Genomic DNA, 18939 nt, shown 5'->3' on the forward strand with positions numbered 1-18939 from the left:
AGGGGACAGGGCTGGGATTTGAACCCACATGTGCCTTACCAAGTCCATGCCTTATCTACTACACTCTGCTGCCTCAAATAAAAAGGAGAAACCCAGTGTAAGCAAGGGTCAGGCCTTTAGATTTTGTACTCCTGTTTCAAAGCAGAAGCTACAAAAAACCATAAGATTAAGTTGGTGCTTTGGGAAAACAAATATATTTACTAACTTTTCCTAAAGTAACATTAAATCCTTAATCACATGCCGATACAAGATATCTGGAGTAGAGAAGGAAAACCTTCTCAGGTCTGGCAGTTGTAAATGCCATCAACCTAAAACCTTTTCCCACTACTGATTTTTTTTTTAAACTGGAATAGAGTCAGGGAGGTAACTAACCACACCAGAGGACAGTGGGCTGGAGCAAAATGGAATTGTTTATTTTTAAACACTAGTACATTTGCAGGCTGCTTAAAAAGGAAAATCATTATATTAGTTCAAAACTAGCCATGTAAGCATATATATACACATATATATATGTACATATATATGTATATACATATACATATATATATTTAAACTCTAATTTTACAAACACATAATGAAAGAAACTTGTACTTTACAAATATCTATTTGGAATAAGCATTACGAAAAAAAAAAAGTGTTTAAAAATAACTGCCCCAAATTTCCCTCTTTAAATATACAAAAACCCCAAAACAAAACAAAACAAAAGCCCAGATAATTCATAAGAATTTTTCCTTAAAAGCCAAAAAACATTCACAAAGGCCAACAACGCAGTCCCCAACAGACACAATCAAGAGCAAGAGTGATATAAAAAATGTAACAGCTTTGTACAAGTACAGCACAGGTGCATAATGTCTCAGCACCAGACGTGCTGCCTTTTGTTTTAAAAATGTTTTATAAAAACTTTCATTTAAAACAAACAAGTTAAAGTCCTTCCCTGCCTGTGGAAAATATTCAAATCTCTCTCTTCCTATCTTTTCATATAAAGACTTCTGGCCCTCAGAGGAGTGGAAATGGTGGGGTTAGGGGAGGGAGAAGGAGACAGAGAGAGAGTCCAGTCAAACTTTCCTGCCTGAAAACTCTAAGTCAGGTTTTGTCCAGAGTTCTTCTGTACTTGGAGTTTCTTTTTAGATGATGTCTGTATTGACTACTGTTCCCTCTCACTAGGGAAAATGGATCCGAAATTATACAAAATGACTGCTTGTGGGTGAGAGGGAGATTGGGAATGATCTTAAATTGATGTGCCAAATCCAGAGTGTGTATTAAAACTTTCTTTGTGGCCCAAAACTAGAAGTCTGACTCATTATCCTCAAAAGACACATCCTGACCCTCATCTCACTGAAGCGTATTGTTACAATGACGGCTGGTCATCCACTGTCACGTCTTTCCTTCCTTGGTGTACACTGATATGATTCTCTAGGTGGCCTAGTAACTCTATAGACCCTTCTGGCACTTCTTCTGAAATGAACTCTTTAAGAAAGTGCGGTACACAGGGTCATCCACGTACTCGTTTTTAAACCTGGAGCTTAACATCCGCTGCCTCTTCTTTTCTCCTTGAATTATGTCGGCTCCATAAAATGTATCTTCAAACCGCATGTCTGAAGCTGTGGACTAAAAACAGGCATTACTCAGGTTGGAAATTTCATTTGCCGAAAGAACATGACATTTTGGCAAATATCACCCAGAAGAATGGAAATTGATCTGATTTATGCAGATGGGAGTCAGAGTTCACTGGGGACAGCAGAACAGACATGCTAATCAAGCCTTCAACATTGGGATCACAAGATTGTGGAACTGGAAGATGTTTTTGCCATATTTTACAGATGAGGAAATTAAAGTCCATAGGGGTTAAGTGGACTATGTGGCTTTTCCCATGATGCTCCAAGGGAGGTAACTGAGGGCTGCAAACACAAGTCTAGCTTTGCCTTCTTAGCTTCCTAAATCTGTTTTCAGGACTGCTTGCTCAGATGACCTCAGCCATTATATTTAATGATATCAAAGTACATAGAGGAGCCTGTGACGTAACCCTTTATTCAAGGTGACTGAGATAGATGCCCGGAGTAAGGGCCTCAGACAAATGTAGCCAAGACTGGCAAAGCCAAAAATAATGGAGCAGCCCCTGAGGGACCATTGCTGGCAATTAAATAATAAAGTGATGAAAAGGGGAATTAAAAACTATCCCCTGCTGTGTAATAAGATAATTGTCTTTTGAAAGAGCAATCCACTTCCATGGGAGATTGCCAAATCTTACCAAGATGCAAATACTAGAATCAAACAAAAGGGTTCCATGGCTTGCTTCCCTTCTTTCCTCTCCAAATCAGTGGCAAGCATTTTAATTTTGCTTTGGCAGGATGCTGCTGCTGAACTATCTTTCACTTTTATAAAGGCTAGAGTTATCACAGGAGAAAATAAAACATCTCTGAAAGTGTTACCACTGTGAAGGCACAGCAAAAGCCAGCTTCTCAAATGCAATAATAAAACCAATTTACCAGTAGCTACAGTTAATTATGCACTGTTGCTATGGTAATTCTCTGAGACAATAAAAAGTAATGGGGCTGTTTCTGAAGTTAGTAGAAAATAACCCATCACAATCACTGAGGTGGACTGCTGCTTCTTGTGAAAAATGTCTCCTCAGTCATCTAGTTGGTGCTAGAAGGGAGAACAAAAATCAACAGAACCTGAAGGCATCTAACCTTCACATACATACATACATACATACATACATATATGAAACCTGTTATCCTTTTATGGAGCATAATGGTAGTTCTTTAAGAGGATCACAGATTCATTATTTTGAGTTAGAAGACAGCTTAAATGATAACTAGATTTTCTGAGACCTTAGAAGACATCTAGTCCAACTCCCTTAATTGAAGATGAGGAACTGAGGCCTAGAGACTTAAATGATTTGTCTAAACCAGAATTTGAACTCAAGTCCTCTCCTTTCAAATTCTGTCCTTTTCCCACTCTTATCTATATAATACTTCTAAGGTCTGTGATTTAATACTATTAATATTATTATCATTGATATTATTTCTGTGGCTCAAAACAAAAAGTCTTGCTTATTATCCTCAAAATATATGTTTTGGCCCTCATTTCCAGAAGCATGCTTTTCTACTGTCAGCTAGTCATTCATTTATTAAATACAAAAGAAAAGAAAAAGGAAAATTTTCAACAATGGGACCATGTTATCATGTGGGTCAATAAACTGAGCTAAGCCCAATTTAGTGATTTTTGTTTGGCCACGGGAGATATTCAATGGGACCCTGTCCATTTCTTTCTAACCATGTTCAACTATATAACATCAAATGTGTATTCAAATAGGTCAGTGATCCAAGTTATAATACATATGACATTATACAAATCTTCTCAGCTATGTTTTTGTCTTTTTGGGGGAGGTGGGTCTGAAATTTTTCTTTTGAGAAGGAGAAAAACAAAAAATGCAAAGGTGAATGTATAAGTTAATTGCTCTGAATAATTTTTAGAAGCTGATTGGAGAGGATTTCAACTATGAAGGATTCTTGAAGGATTTGAGGCTAAATCTATTATATAACAAAGCAATTATCATCCAAGTAGAAATAAAGAAAACACCTTACTTAATGATAATAGGGGGATAGTACTTTAAGTCTAAAATAATCAGTTCTTGTGCTCTATATAGAAACATGGCTTTTTTTTTTAAAGGTCTAGAAAATAATTTCAGAAGTTATCTATTCCAAATTTTATCAAATAAATCAGGACTTTAAAAACAGGTTCTCAAAAAGACAAAAACATAGAAAGGGAAGTAACTATTTCTAGCAAATTAAAAAAGAGGAGAATTCCTTTCAAGGGGTGCTGAGAACTTAGAACATTAAAAGGTCTTCAGGCCTTCTGGACCTTTGATAGGATGCTTGGATAATGTCTTAAATAAAGCATTTGATTTTCTCTTTTTTTGTACCTCCTTCACTAAAGATAAGTTTTCTTTTACATGTGTAGGTTATATTTTTCAAAGGATGTATTTTTTTTTTTTTGAACAGAATGAACGGCATAACTATAAATCTCAATTCTCTTAATTGTACTATTTTAAAAGAACTTCTCCTCTGACAAAACCAACTAAATGAACCAGTTCATAAATGAGGAAGCCATTTTACAATTAATAGTCAAACAGTTAAGAGAATACTTGAATAATGCTCAGTGTTAAAAGCAAAGTTTTATTTTACTCCGAGGTAATTTACGGCAGCTTTTTTAGGGAAAAGAGAATTTGGTCTGGAACTATGATTTCATCAGTACCAGGAATTCTTAGTAGTGACTGTAGGAAATAAAGGGAGAGAGAATGAACACCAATAGCTATATCAGACATTTTCTAGCACTTACAAATCGAGCTTTCACTCGTTTAGGCAACTCTTCATCTAAAGTGTAAATGTCCTCTCTCTTCATTGCAATCTGGGATCCATCTTCAAATTCAACCTAACAAAAACATAGATTAAAAAAAATTAACTGTTACAATTCATAGAAAGGATACTAAAAAAGAAAGAAAGAAAGAAATACAGGCATCAATGAACATGGCACAGGAAGTAGAAATTGTTTTCTTCTTAGTTGATTTTAGCTAGCTCCTGACAAAAATTTACTTTCTAAAACCAAAATTCTTGAAAATTAGGTTCTTGGAAGAAGAGATATTAAAAACTGTATTTCCTAAAGCAAAAACAAAAGACAAAAAGTAGTTGCAGCTCAAATTATTGCTCAGAATACATAATTATAGGAAATTTAGCAATCAGACTTGTTGTAAACAGACTGGGTTGGCCCATCTGGGTCATTTATTTATTTAATAAGTTATGGCAGCATAAAAAGGAGGGTTGTTTTTCTTTCAGAAGGGAAAAAAATGTATATCATATGTTATATAAAAATCCCGTTAACCCGTTCTCATTTCAGCTACAGCCATATTAAAATTTTAGTTTCCAACCTCATGTTAGTCAAGTTCTAAGTGGTTGGGAATGTCCTAAAGTATTTTATCATTATCTGTAAACCACACTGTATGTGCTTTGTTAAATGAATGAGAATCATCTAAAATGAAGATGCTTTTACATTGTTTTCAATTTACTGAGGGCAGAAATTAATTTCAACATACCACATTTCAAGGTTATAGAAGGCCACTGCAGAGAAAGAGAGAAATGACAATGAAGGAAATAACAGTTATATTGAATCTGATGCATTTCTTTAAAATGTTCACCACAGGTGAAGAACTTTATCTTACTTAAATCCTGATTTAGTCCAGTATTACCTTTTTTATAGAAAATGAGAATAAAAAGAGTCAGAAGTAGGGATGGCTGCTTGAGGTAGAGAGGATGATGAGCTAATAATTATGCTGTACTTTGCCCTGGCAAGGTCACGTGTGGATTACTAAGACTAGTTCTTGTTACTGTACTGTAGGAAATGACATAGAGCAGAAGAGAAGTGATCAATATGGTGAGAAAATTGGAAAATGTGCTAAAAGAAGGAATGTTTTTCCTGGCTAAGAGAAAACTTAGGAAGACACATGACAGCTGTTTTCTAGTACTTGAAAGGCTGTCATGTGAAAAAGGATTAGATTTAATCTGCTTAGGCCATCAGAACAAAACCAAGAGTGGTGATTGGAAGTGTCAGAGGAACATGTTTACATTTGACATGAGGAAAACCTTCCTGGCAATCAGAGATATCCCAAAGTTGAATGAACTTCCTAAGGAGATAGAGGCCTCATTATTTTTGGAGGCCATCTAGGAGAGGGCAGATGACCCTTTGTTGGGAATTTTGCAGAGTAGGATTCTTGATCAAGTAAGGGTGGGATTAGATGGCCTCTGAGGATCTTTTCCATTCTTTTATTCTATGAATCCCAAAATACCCCATCTTTGAAATAATTATAGCTTTTCAAAAGCTACTAATATTTCCCCCCCTTGAAGATATCATCTCTATAACTTAACTATTTCCTACTATCTATGCTATACAAAAGTTAAGGTATTTTGTCATCATAAATAAGAAAAAAATTGATTTAATAAGATATTCCTTACTCAAGTTAAAATATGCCATGATTTGAATAAACCTTATTGAAAATAAATGACAGTTATATTTCATGTTATCCCTATATAACAAAATATCTTATTTACCTTAAGTATGAATGTGGAACTAAGTCTTCCTAGTTTGGGGACTGTAAATAAGTTAAGTGGTATTTATTTTCATTTTAAAAAAATTTTAAATTTCTTCAGCATAGTTATTCACTTAACTCTGATATTTGCAGATGGCACTGTACTAATAATTAGACTAGTACCTATGATGACTCCTGAATCAATCCTAATAATTCAAAAAACTTCAGCTTAGTCATTCACATTGGAAAAACAAAGTAAATAAAAAATACCTAATACTCCAATTGTAACATCAGCCGAATATACAACTACCTGCATTAATTCAGTATTACATGTAATCTCAGATGGATGCTGGGCCCAGAATTGGATAGGAGGAGATCAATATAGGCTACATTTGGGAAACTGCGTAGCACTTTAAATGATTTCAGCCTGCCCCTTGTGGCAAAAGCCAATTTTTCAAAATCTAAATTTCCTAGAACGATCTTACATGGCTGTAAAACATGAAATACCACAATCTCAGATAACTCAAAATGGAAAGCAATTCAAAGACCAATGGAGAGACGCATGCATATGATTAGCAGCCTATTAAGCCTATTCTGGAATCCAATCCAATGAACATTAATTTACTTCCTGCTCTGTGGCAGGCACTGTGCTAAGTGCTGAAGATAGAATTAATAAGAGGAAGGCAGTCTGTGCCCTTCAGGAGCTTACAATTTAAAAAGGAGAGATAACTTTTATAAAAGGAACCCAAAAAAAAAAAAAAAAAAAAAAAAAAGGCAAGGGGAAGGGACAACAGAAGTTCCCAGAAAGGGAGCATTGTGTTCCTTGGAGTTGAAAATACTAGTCAGAGCAGCAGATGCAAAGCAGAGAGTCCAAGTTTCCGTTTCCTACAAAGGTAGGCACTGGGAAGAACTGGGTACTGTCCTTTTTGAGCATGGATCCCTAGCCTCTACCTAGCAGGGTGTTCAGCACATATTTGCTTCGTAACTGATTATTATGTTTGATCTGTATTCTTGAAGGGAGTAATCCACAATAAGAAATCACAAATTCATCTAGACACTGAACCAACTCATTCACTATACAGAACTGCACCTTGTAATGTAGCAAACAAATGATATCGATTATCATAGCTGGCGATGAACCTAATCACATATATCCTTTCACACTAAAGATGGCTCTTGGACCGAGTCTTGAAAGAAAACAGGAATTCTAGGGCTGAGTAGGCAGGATATAGCAGGCTGGTCGGGGGAAAGCACAGAAAAGAGAGATGGAGTTCTTTGTGCAAAATATTTCACAGTGAGTTCTTTGGAATATGAATCTTCACTTTTGCATTTACTGGTGAATTCAAGTTGAGTACTCCATTTCTTTTTTATCTACTCTTTAATATCTATTAATTCTCTTAAGTATTAGGATTAGCACTAAAAATTTGCATAGCACCTCTTTGAAATGTTTAATGTACCCCAAATGTCTTTAAATCAAGTAATAGAATAGTAGCTTAATATAACTACCATTAAAATAGCTTAGCTTAAAATAGCTCTTTTCCATAAGGACACTGCTACCTAGACTTGGTTAATTATAAAACTTGAGTAAAAATCCTACTTCCAACATGTTTTAGCTATGTGATCACAACTACTTCATCTAACTTCCTAGACTTAATTTTTTTAATCTATAAAATATTTTCATTTCCTCCTTCACAGGGCTATTATGAGGAAAGTTAACAGTAACTTTAATTAAAAAGTAATAAAGAAGTGTAGACTGTTAACTATCACTAATTGTACCAGTACTTATTATTGTGTATTCTTATCAAGTCTCTATATACCATTTTCCTTTAGTTGAGTTTCAAGACAAAGACGGAATAAAGTTGGGAAAACACAGGAAACCTCTTGTTGAACTCATGTGTCTATTTTAACATGAAAGCTTCCCATGCCATATCTGAACCACATTATTCTTTGCTACAATACAATAAAATATGTAAAAAGCAAGTTACAAAATTCCAAAATGGACCTCATGAAGAATAATTTTATTATTCTCCCCTGCCCCCATGATATACTCTTATGTAGAATTGAACATGTTATTGCCTAATTTTTCAAACATAAGGCTCTGGCCTCTTACCCTATGACTTTTTCCTGACTGAAGTCTCAGCACCATTTCCATTAAAAAAAGAATCACGGTCTTATAACTTGATACTGTTTCCGCTGTGCTTCCTTCCTTCCCTCTCCACTTAGCTCCTCACTCACTTCTCCTAAGCACCTTCTGCTTATATGATTATTCTCAGTGGAGCAATAAATTTCTTTCAGTTTGTCTTTCATTAAAGCAAGACAAAATTTATTTCATTTTTTTCCCCAAACTTCTCCAAATACCACTAATTACTGCATTTGGCACTATGCAGTTTTGTATAACCCACTTTTCCACTTAAGCTTTTACCCCTTATCAGTCTTGACACAATGTCTTTGCTGATATAAGCAGCCTTATCATTTTTTAACATAACAGGCCTACAACTTCAAGCTTTTTGCATTCTCCCCATTTTTAATCTATTTTTGAGCCTAAGAATAACTCTTTTCTTTTTTGTTTTACTAAACATCCTGCAGTGCTTGGACACTAGTGAACATCATGGGCTTTTTCTTGCTGGATTATACCTTTTCTGAAGCAAGGTGATTTTTGCTGAGTGTGACATAAAGCTCCCTGAAGTTACTTCTAGGTGTATATGTGCTCTGTAGTAACATACAGACCACATATAGACCAGAGCTTTGGGTAGTAACATACAGATCACGGACTTAGTAGGCTCAGACCTTTGGGAGGATTTACTCTTCTCCCTTTTGTATTAGCCTTTAAAAGTGAACAAAGAATAATTGGGAGTAGAGGGAGAAAGAAGGTTCTTTTTTCAAGCTTGTCCATTTTAGCTCTCTTCCAAAGTATAATACTAGCACATTTGTGTGTGTGTATAGAAGATAAATATGGAGGGGGAAGATCTACTATCCTTCCCAACTCTAGTTACCTTTTACTGCCTTAATGCAGAAGAAGCCCATAAAAATAACATAAAACCATGCAGGTTTTGTGGCTATTCTCTGGTATTCCCCTCCTCTTCGTCCCCCCTCCCTCCTCAGGCTCTTCTCTGAAAACAAGTTAGATACCAGAGACATGAGATCAGGCTTTTTTAGTTCCAGAAATGTCCCAAGCAGCTGGGGCAGTAAAGGAATTATCTTGGAAGAAGTACATAAAAGTTCCATGTGCTTGACCAAGTGCCCACACAATCATCCCATCATTCCTTGTTAGAGGATGAGAACTATTTAGCTTAATACTGGCATAGAATCATGTAATCAGTGAAGGGAGACTTTCTTAGTAACCTCAAGAATTGAGGATTTCCTCAAGTTACTCTAAGTTCAACTGTTCAGAGATCTGGCCTTTTAGAAAGAAAAAGTTATATCTAAGTAGTGTGTCTCTTAGAGAAGAGCCCCAACAACTAGAGGAGTAGTAAGGGATTGTAGAAATATAAGACCTGTGCTTTGTTTCTTCCTATTACAATATCAGTAATAGATATAACAAAAATTTCATGGGAAGGGGGTTGCCTGGTTGGGTATATCTGCCTGGTGGGGGAAGTCCAAATGACATCATTGTGATATGGTATCATGTGGAAAATAGGGATTCACTAGAATGTCAGGGACTCCCTGATGATCCCCAACTTAAATTTTCTGCCAGGGGAAGTTCAGAGTACAAAGTGGTGAGTCTTTAGGCCCCTAGGCTATTGCCTTTATGTCTTTTAGGACCTTAGTGAAAAAGTAGGAGTCAAAGAAATGTGTTCATTTTAAGGGTTTTTGCTAGCCCATTTATGCATTGTCTACATTTGTTTGGGGACTTCTTTATATTCTTTGCATCCTCTGCACTTTATTGGAGCAAGATAAAGGCAGTCCTGCTGCCACTTCTTACCTTGAATGCTTGGAAAGGAGATGAGTGCTGTTACCCAGATCTGTGTCGATCTAGACACAATCTAGAGAGCTGTGCATATTCAGAGATTTCCCAGAGCAGACACTGGGTGAAGATGAAGACAATAATACGCTAAACACAGTATAACCTTTGGAGGGAGACTCCCAAGATCAGAAGGCCACAGGTTGTGCTTATTGGATTTGATAGCCATAATATAGCAGCTGTCATGATGCACCCACAAGAACTTTATTAGATTAGGAAACTGAGGCATTTGCCCCAAATAACACAGGTTATAAGTAGCAGAGCCATGATTCAAATTTAGATCCTCCAACTATCCATCCATTACACAGTGTGCTTCAGGTCTATGGGAACTTGAATCAACTTGACTTTCTGCAGTACAGACAACTTCAGAGTAAATGGTCCAGCAATATAATGGGAAAATGTTGGACCCAGAGTCAAAAAAGATTTGACTGGGATCCTAGCTCTTATTAGTAATGTGACTTTGGCCAAATCCCTTAGTGTCTCTGACCTTCAGTCTCTTCATCTACATAACAGGGATAATAAGGTCTATGTCATCTACATAACAGGGATAATAATGTCTATGTCACAGAACAGTTGTGAGCAAAGTACTAGATTAACTTTTATTAATTACTTTCTATGACCTTACACCTTCCAAATAAAAGGTCACAAACTTTTATTGATGTTTCTCAGTATTAGAGGGAAAATAAGAAATTCTTATTTGGTACATTGCCACCAAATGATAAAGCGTTAGCATAACTTCTCATTGTCAACCACTTAGTAATTGCATTTTTACTGTGTGTTTATGTTTTAGTTGTGTTTGCATCAGTTTACTCTGTCAACACACTTTGTTTTTTCATTTTATTTCAGCTTTGTACACAGAGAGAATTCACCCACCTGATACATGTGAGCCACATTGGTGCCCAGATATTTGGCACCATAGAGTTTTCCATCAGGCCACTTGACTTGAACAACTTCTCCCTCAGCAGGCGGGCCCAGCTTCAAGCAATCTCTGGTCTGTTGACAGATAAAGGCAGGAGGATTTTTGAAGTGAGTGACTAAGTTACTGCCTCTGAAACTTAACACATTATCAACTTCGTGACAATTAGAGAGGAGTGTTATCTCTGTGCTTCATGCATTATGATCTTGTATTGGTCTTTAGGGGGAGCAGACAGGATTCACAGGCATACTTAGCTACAGTCAGTGCCATAAAGTTTTGAAGAAGGCACAGAAATGCAAGCAAGGGAAAACTATTATTTACATTGATGTTTGACAAGGAATAATTCAGATGATAACTAAAATATACATAAAAATAAAGATTCACTGAAACACAGTCCTGATAGTTCTGTATATCTTTACCTGGAATGTACCTTTGATGATACCAACCTGGACTTTCAAGACAACTACATTTCCTTAGGAAAACTTTGCAAACGGGTTAAATAAAAAATTATGAAATTCAAAGTATACCGAATAACATGATGAAGGTGAATATGAAATTATACAGTCGACTAGTTTGGTAGATTTTTTTGCACATTGAGCAATTCATATTTTGCTAATGGTGATATTTTTCTAATGAGGCCAATTTTACTGATTGAAAGGCACACTTGATCAGTCAAGCTATAAATGGAGAGATTGTGAGTTAGCTCTGTGGTTTTATTGTGAGACATACATAGGAAATGTTTGGTTATTTACAACTAGAACTCTGCCATGTATTGCTTTTTATTATTAGCAGAAATTCCGCATGACAGAAGAGACCCTATTTATCAGCAAAAAAGGCGCCAGTATTATTGTTTGGTTCATGTCATGCATGGAAGGTTTGGTGGTCCATTTATTTGACCATACATCAAACACAGGAATGGATTGAGATTATTATTAGCTGGGCTATTAAAAAAATGCTGTGTTCAGTGGTCTAGAGTTTATAAGACTGAAGAACTGGGATGATGGCACCTTAGTCCCAAGACAAATTTGGTATTTTACTTCACAATCATTGATTTCTGGGCAACAGAAATCTAAAGGAAAGAGTGGATGGAAATTTAATCTGTGATTGCTCAGGGATCTATCACTTTTTCCCTTATCTCATTTCCAAAAGTTTACATAGTATTAGTCAGTCAACAAGTATTAATAAAATGCTTCCTATGTTCTAGACATTCTATCAAGACCATTGGAAATTATTGGATTTGATATTATATGCCACACATGCTACAATTTCCCATTTTAGTCACCATTTCAAGTTTGATATGACTGATGGATACCTAGTTATTATGTGGAAAAGTTAAGATTTACATACTTTGGACATGGATATGAAGGTATTCACAAACTACTTATTTACCATAGTAGACAATATGTTTTAATTTTGTAAGTTCAGTCATGAAAACTAACTCAACCTGTAATTTTAGGCATTATGTCACCAGGTGGTAGTAGCGTACCACAGCAAAAAAGTCTAAGCAATAAAGGGATAAGTCCTAGATCTTTTTAAGTAAGTTAAGATAATTAAATTTTTAAAATTTGCTTAGTATTTTATTTTTCCACAATTACTTGTAATGATAACTTTTAACATTTTTTTTTAAAATTCTGAGTTCCAAATTCTTGCCTTCTCTCTCTACCCCACCCTGAGAAGGCAAGCAATTTGATATGGGTTTTACATATGTAGTCATATAAAACATATTTCCATATCAGGTTGTAAAAGAAAACACAAAACAAAAGAAACAACAACAACAAAAACAAGAAAAATAAAGTGTAAAAAAAAAGTATGCTTCCATCTTTTTAAAGAAAAGAGGTGGTATGGAATAGAAGATTGGGAACTGGCCCCAGAGTCAGCAACAGCTGGATTCAAGTCTTGCCACTCACAAAAACTGGCTGTGGGTACCTACATAAATGATGTAGCCTCTAAGTGTCAACAGGCAACTCTCCAAGTTGCAGAAAAGGTGATACTCTATACTGATAGAGGAAATTGTTCACTAAGAATTCTTTACATAGAAGAAATCACTTTTTTAGTCCAAAAAGCAATAACAAAAAGAGATGGAAAACAAAAATAAAGTAATTTTCTCCCAACTTGTTTTAGTTTTTTAAAAAGAGAACTTTATTAAAATAGCTAAATGCAGCTTTAACTAATACAGAAGAAAATGTTTTTAGAGGAAGCCTTAAAAATGCTTATGATTTAATTTGAAATCTCCTTAATTCTTACCTTTTTCCTATCAATTCAGCTTGAATATAAACTTGGAGTCAAATGCTCTCCACTTAGTACTTTGTCTTCAGGATTTCATGGCTTTAAGCACACCTAAAGCTTCTTATTTTTCAGTGCCTGGCTAATGTTTCTCTAGCAGGCACAAAAGTCTAAGTATCATATCGAGGTTGTCCAAAAAATAAGAAGAATAGCTGGCATTTATGATGTATTTTAAGATTTACAAAGAGCTTTACATATATTGTCTTCTTTCATCTTTATAACTCTATGAGATGGTTAACATAAGTAATGTTATTCTCCTTTTACAGATGAGAACCTGAGGCTTAGGATAAACAACTTCACTACAGTCATAGAGTTTTTAAATTTTAAATGTAAGATTTTAATCTAGGTCTCTCCTGGATGTGTTTAGAGTTTTTCCCCTACTATACCATAATGTTCAAATTAACTACATGAAAGACCATACTGTTTCTGTTTTCTTTCTCTATTAAGGAAGATGAGAAAGAAGAAAAAAAAATCTAAAGTTCTGCTGCTTAGAAAATTCTGTTCATTTGCCCACTATGACTAAAAAATCCAAGCAAAAATTGTTATTTTCACATATCTTCACCCATTCCAAAGATTCAGCGACAGTTATTTGGAACTTGATTCTTTACTTGTTTAATTACTGGTTCTTACTAGCAAGCTACTTAAGTTCATACGTGATCTCAGTTTGCTAAAAATTGCTTTCTGAAAGGATCTATATCCCTTTATATAGAACTGAAAATTATGAGGAAAAAAAATTTAAACACAACCTTTGAACAGAGGTAACCAACTATGAACCATCAATATAATTATAGCTTAAAAAAAAAAGGCACAAGGATGAAAAACAAAATGAAGGAGACCATGGACCAATCCTTCTGAACCAGTCAGAGCTTTTGAAAAGCACTGACTACAATTCTAAGCTTCTGAAGAAAAGAAGAAAGGGCATCCCTGATAAGGACTGAATAGCAAGGTTGTAAATAGCCAAAAAATTCAAAGTAAGATTAAGAGAAAAATTAAAAAGGATTTTTATCATCAGTGCTGAAGAGACTATTATAGATTGCAATACACATTGCAAAGAAGGAACAGCAACACTTCCACTTCAAACCAAACCACTGCACTAGGAAAATGGCTTGCTAAGGTCCCTTCTCTGTTTATTTCCTTACATCAAGGTTCTATGGTTTTATTGGTATTGTAGGTTTATCACCTACATAGATGGCAGCTGATGGAAATCCAAAGTTTCTATGGCTAAAAAAAATTTATAGTGAACAGGTAAGAACTTAGATTTGCTCTGGTATACAGGAAACATATCTGAAATATGAAGGAGAACTAAACATGAAGCCTTTTCAGCTAGTGTCCTGCTAGAATAGTTTTCAAGGATTCCTCTAATTACTTACTTCTCTGTCATGACAAAGGAAGCTTTTAGAGAAATGTGAATAAATAATGCTAATAATAGACCTCTAGGATTAAGAATTAGAAGAAACCTGAGAAATTATTTTATTCAATCCTTCCATTTTACATAAGACCTAAATTAACTCAAATTTATGGAGTAATTAAGAATGCTATTGAAGTTAGTAGGAAGGAAGGAAGGAAAGTACTATGGGCCAGAGACCTATGCTAAGCACTTTACAACTACCTAATCATCACAACAATCTTCAAATGTAAGTGCAATTTTATAGCTGAAGAAACTGAGGCAAATGGAAGTTAAGTGATTTGCAGAGGATCAAAAACAAGCAGGTATTTGTGGCTGGGATTGAATTTAGATCTTGATCTCAGTCCCATTTTATCCCTTGAGCTATCTAAAAGCCTCTGGTTAGTATAAGAATTGTTGTTATTACCATTTTACACCTAAGGACAGTGGAACAAGAAAGATTAAGTGTTTTACCTACTATCTATTCTACCCTGATCTACTGTTTCCCATTAGGAATAGATAGAATCACTTCTCATATAGAGATACTCTTTCTGATGAGGTCTAAACTTAGATTTTCCCTATGCAGGTATGCCACGAAAATATCTGAGAAACCTAAGTGTTTAAAAGGTTTTTCCTGGTGGTTCAAATGGTACTTCAGGAGGCAGTAATCTCCTTGAGCCACTTCAAACTCCCTTTCCTCTGTGTCATGCTGGGCTGTAGATTACATACATTACCAAGACAGGAGAAGGAGAATCAACAGAGGAGAAAATTAAATGGGAGTAAAGTATATAGGAAATAAAGTAGCTCCAAAGAGGAAGTGTGCTTATAAAGTATAAAGAAATCAAATTGGTTGCTTAATAATTACTAGAAAAGGTCTTCAGAGCTCCCTTTTCCTAACAATGTTGCCATCCCAAAAGATTTTTGTAGCTCTACTTTTAGGAAATGCCTTTAGGCTCAGGAATAAGAAAACAGGACTCATCATTTATTAAAGCAGTACTAAAACTGGCATTAATAGCCAAACTGGCTTTTCCCAGTGATCAGATCTGCTCTAAAAGGAATAAGATTTGTGATCACTGAGGAAATTCCAAAATACATACCATAAGTTCTAAAAGTATCCCAAGAAAAGATCTAAATTTCTAAACAATAATAATAGAGTTGGAATTAAGTAAGAACTTTATTAGAGTTAACTCTAATTTGGATTTATTCTTGTTTTGTCATCCATACCTCATGTATACAAAGAGGTAGGTACAGACACCTAATAGCAGAAGCTAACTCATTCATTACTATTATTTCTATCAAGTGTCTCTTGTGCTACATAAATCCAGAATCAATCACATTGAAATGATTGATTTTTTAAGGCCACTTTCCCTGACAGCATAATTCATTTTTATGTTCATGTATTTCTGGTATATTGGAAAAAGAAAATCTGAAAGCATCCATTTCATGCTTTACTTTTTAGTTGTATTTGTTAGGAAATAGTGTCTTTTTAGGCCTTAGATTAATGGATTGCAGCCAAAGTGCTTTAAGAAAGACATTAATTATCTTAGGAAGAAACCAAGTCTGATTTGCTATTTTCCTTTTAAATAGATTTAAAATTTAAAAAAAAATTTTTTTAAAGAACATCATTTAATGTTACTCAAACTGGGTCTTATGGATAACAATACTACGCTACAGTGACTTCCATTTGGCTTCCTAAAACATTCAGTTGGGGAACTTTAGTTTCTTTTCCAAAAGCATCTTTTGGATGCTTTTGGACCAAATCAGAGAGTCACAGGGTAGAAAGGGACATTATTGATAAGATCATCTACTCTAATTCCCTGCCTTTGAGAAGGCTGCTCTCCAGTCTTATCACAAAGGGCTACATCTTTCTTTGTTGGATTTGGAACAAGGAGGCCTAAAAGCATCTTTTGGCACTTTATTTTCTAAAACATATTTTCTTCCCCAAATAAAGAATACATTAGAACTTATTGATCAAATCCTCATGTGCCAATTAGTTAAGAGAACAATTTTCCTTTAGCTCTCCATAAGAAGGAATGAAACGCTTCAGAAATTCAGGAAAGGTTTTAAAAATATATTTCAGAATGATGATGTATTTTTATGCTGACATATTATTAAGAAAATTTTATAGAGGTATTATGGAATAATTAGGGTTAGCTTTAGGAACACTAAAACTTGGGTTCAAGATCTGCCTTTGGCACATATCACCTCTATGCCCATGAGGCAAGTCACACGGTCTCTCAGTGAAATAAGCTGACAATCTCCATTAGTGGAAGGAGTTCCCTACATCATGATATCACAGATTTGGACCATTAATATTATAGCATGAGGTTAGCAAAAGGTATATTTGTAAAAAATAATAATAATAATAACAATGGGCAAGCAACCTTACGTTAAAAAAAAAAACCAATTAAGGATGTTACATACTAAAATCTTTTAAAAAGAATGAATTTGTTTAAGTTTGGTTTTTTAAATTAATTAAAGTTAGAAGACAAAAATTAGAGTAATGTTAATAAGCTGACCTAAATGGGTCACTGAAAAAGGGATGTAGGATGGCAGAGTTTACCTGAGGGCAATGAAGAGAAACAGCTCTAAAAATGTTTTATGAACATGCACCAAATCAGAGAGTCACAGGGTAGAAAGGAACATTATTGATAAGATCATCTACTCTAATTCCCTGCCTTTGAGAAGGCTGCTCTCCAGTCTTATCACAATGGGCTATATCTTTCTTTGTTGGATTTGGAACAAGGAACAAGGAGGCCTACTGGTCAGATTCCTATAGGCCAGCCTAGTTTCATTATGTGGATTAGGATAGGCCTGTAGTGAGCCGCCAGGATATCTCCAGATCTAGAAAAACAATCTGTTTTTTTGTTTGTTTTTTAATAGCAGAGAGGATAAGACCACAATTTCTTTTGTGTTTATCAAACTTGTCAAGATATTCTTTCTCATGAAGTTTACCTGGACCTCACACATCCTAATTTGAACTGATATTCTCTTGATCTGTTTTCAGCACGAAGATACCGTCAGGAAGCAAGACTTAGATTTAAGGGCAGTGGTGGTAGTCTCAGGCTTGTTCTCAGCAGCTGTGGGCAGGCCACCGGGAGAAGCAGAGGAAGTCAAACACTTAGTGATGGACACAGCCAGCACAACTTTGTGCAGCCCTTCCCTTCCTTACCCAGAGCTCATCCTCTCTGTTAAGGTCTACCATGGCCAGGCTCATGGCCAGGCGAAATAGTGAAGATGCAAATCAGAACCTTCCTGACTTCCAGGTGCTCATAATCTAACAGCAGAGAAACACACAAAAAGAAGTTGAAAAGGAGGGAAGAAAAGGGGGAAGAGGGGTAGGAGAATGGGGAGGACAGCACCCAGGAGCAATAAGGAGAGTCAGCCAGAAAGCTGGGATCCTAGACCTCATTCTGTGGGAGTTTAGGCTACTTTCCAGCCCTCCAGTAAGAAAGAAGAGGAAGCTGTGGGAGTCGAGAAGGTGTTGCATATCTAAAACTAAGTCATTCAATATTATGATGAGATTTCTGGTGATCATCCTATCCTGGGTAGAATATGATGTTCCCTGGAGTCCAAGGAACACATACCTACCCAATTCTGCATCAGTTCATATACATCTAGAAATCTTCCCATCAGGAGATCCTAAGGATCCTTTGTTTCTTTATCAATTAATCAGACAAGTAATTAATAAATATTTACTATATGCCATTTAATGTTGGATACTAGAAATACAAAGACAAAAGCAAAACATGTTACTTTCAAATAAATATTTATATGCTTTCAATATTTTAATATGCTTTCAAATTTATATTCTATCACAGGAGAGAACACATACTTATATAAATGTGTACATATATACAAAATGAAAAGGAACTAGTAGAGATTATAGAGGAGGAAGGAGATAAAGAAAGTGGTACTTAAGTTGAATCCATCTTACAAGGTGAAAGTGAAGAGGTAGCACATTTTAAACATGGCCACAGCTAAGTTTAGTTCCTTCCTAGATATTGTTAAGATCAAATTTTCTTTAAGTCTGCTTAACTATTCAGTGTGTTTTCATTATTTTTAGTTTGAAGTTCATTCAATCCCAAATGTATCACTCTCAAGAATTTGGTAATGGTTATTTTTAAATTCCAGAACATTTATCTTCTTTTTTCAATGAACTGAGTGCTTACTTTTTTGTAATATAACAGCGTCCAGAATTTTTATTCTTTGGGGGAAGTCAATCTTTACATTTAAATTTACACTTACATTAGACATTGTGTGTGTGTGTGTGTGTGTGTGTGTGTGTGTGTTTTCCCCTTGGTTCTGCT

The 18939-nt window shown here is 35.3% G+C and overlaps 1 protein-coding gene across 1 annotated transcript in view; it reads right to left on the reverse strand.

The window, feature by feature from the left end:
• Window positions 1–392: 392 nt before the first annotated feature.
• Window positions 393–18939, reverse strand: part of KDM4C (lysine demethylase 4C) — a 437566-nt gene continuing 419019 nt past the window's right edge. Inside the window, exons 20-22 of the mRNA XM_051987536.1 lie at window positions 10920–11039; window positions 4345–4437; window positions 393–1608 (exon numbers count right to left, since the gene is read on the reverse strand). Of these exons, the coding sequence (XP_051843496.1) occupies window positions 1432–1608; window positions 4345–4437; window positions 10920–11039 (390 nt within the window). The 3' untranslated portion in view covers window positions 393–1431. The remainder of the gene's footprint in view (window positions 1609–4344; window positions 4438–10919; window positions 11040–18939) is intronic.

Source organism: Antechinus flavipes, chromosome 1 (assembly GCF_016432865.1).
Source record: "Antechinus flavipes isolate AdamAnt ecotype Samford, QLD, Australia chromosome 1, AdamAnt_v2, whole genome shotgun sequence".
Classification (NCBI taxonomy): Eukaryota; Metazoa; Chordata; class Mammalia; order Dasyuromorphia; family Dasyuridae; genus Antechinus; species Antechinus flavipes.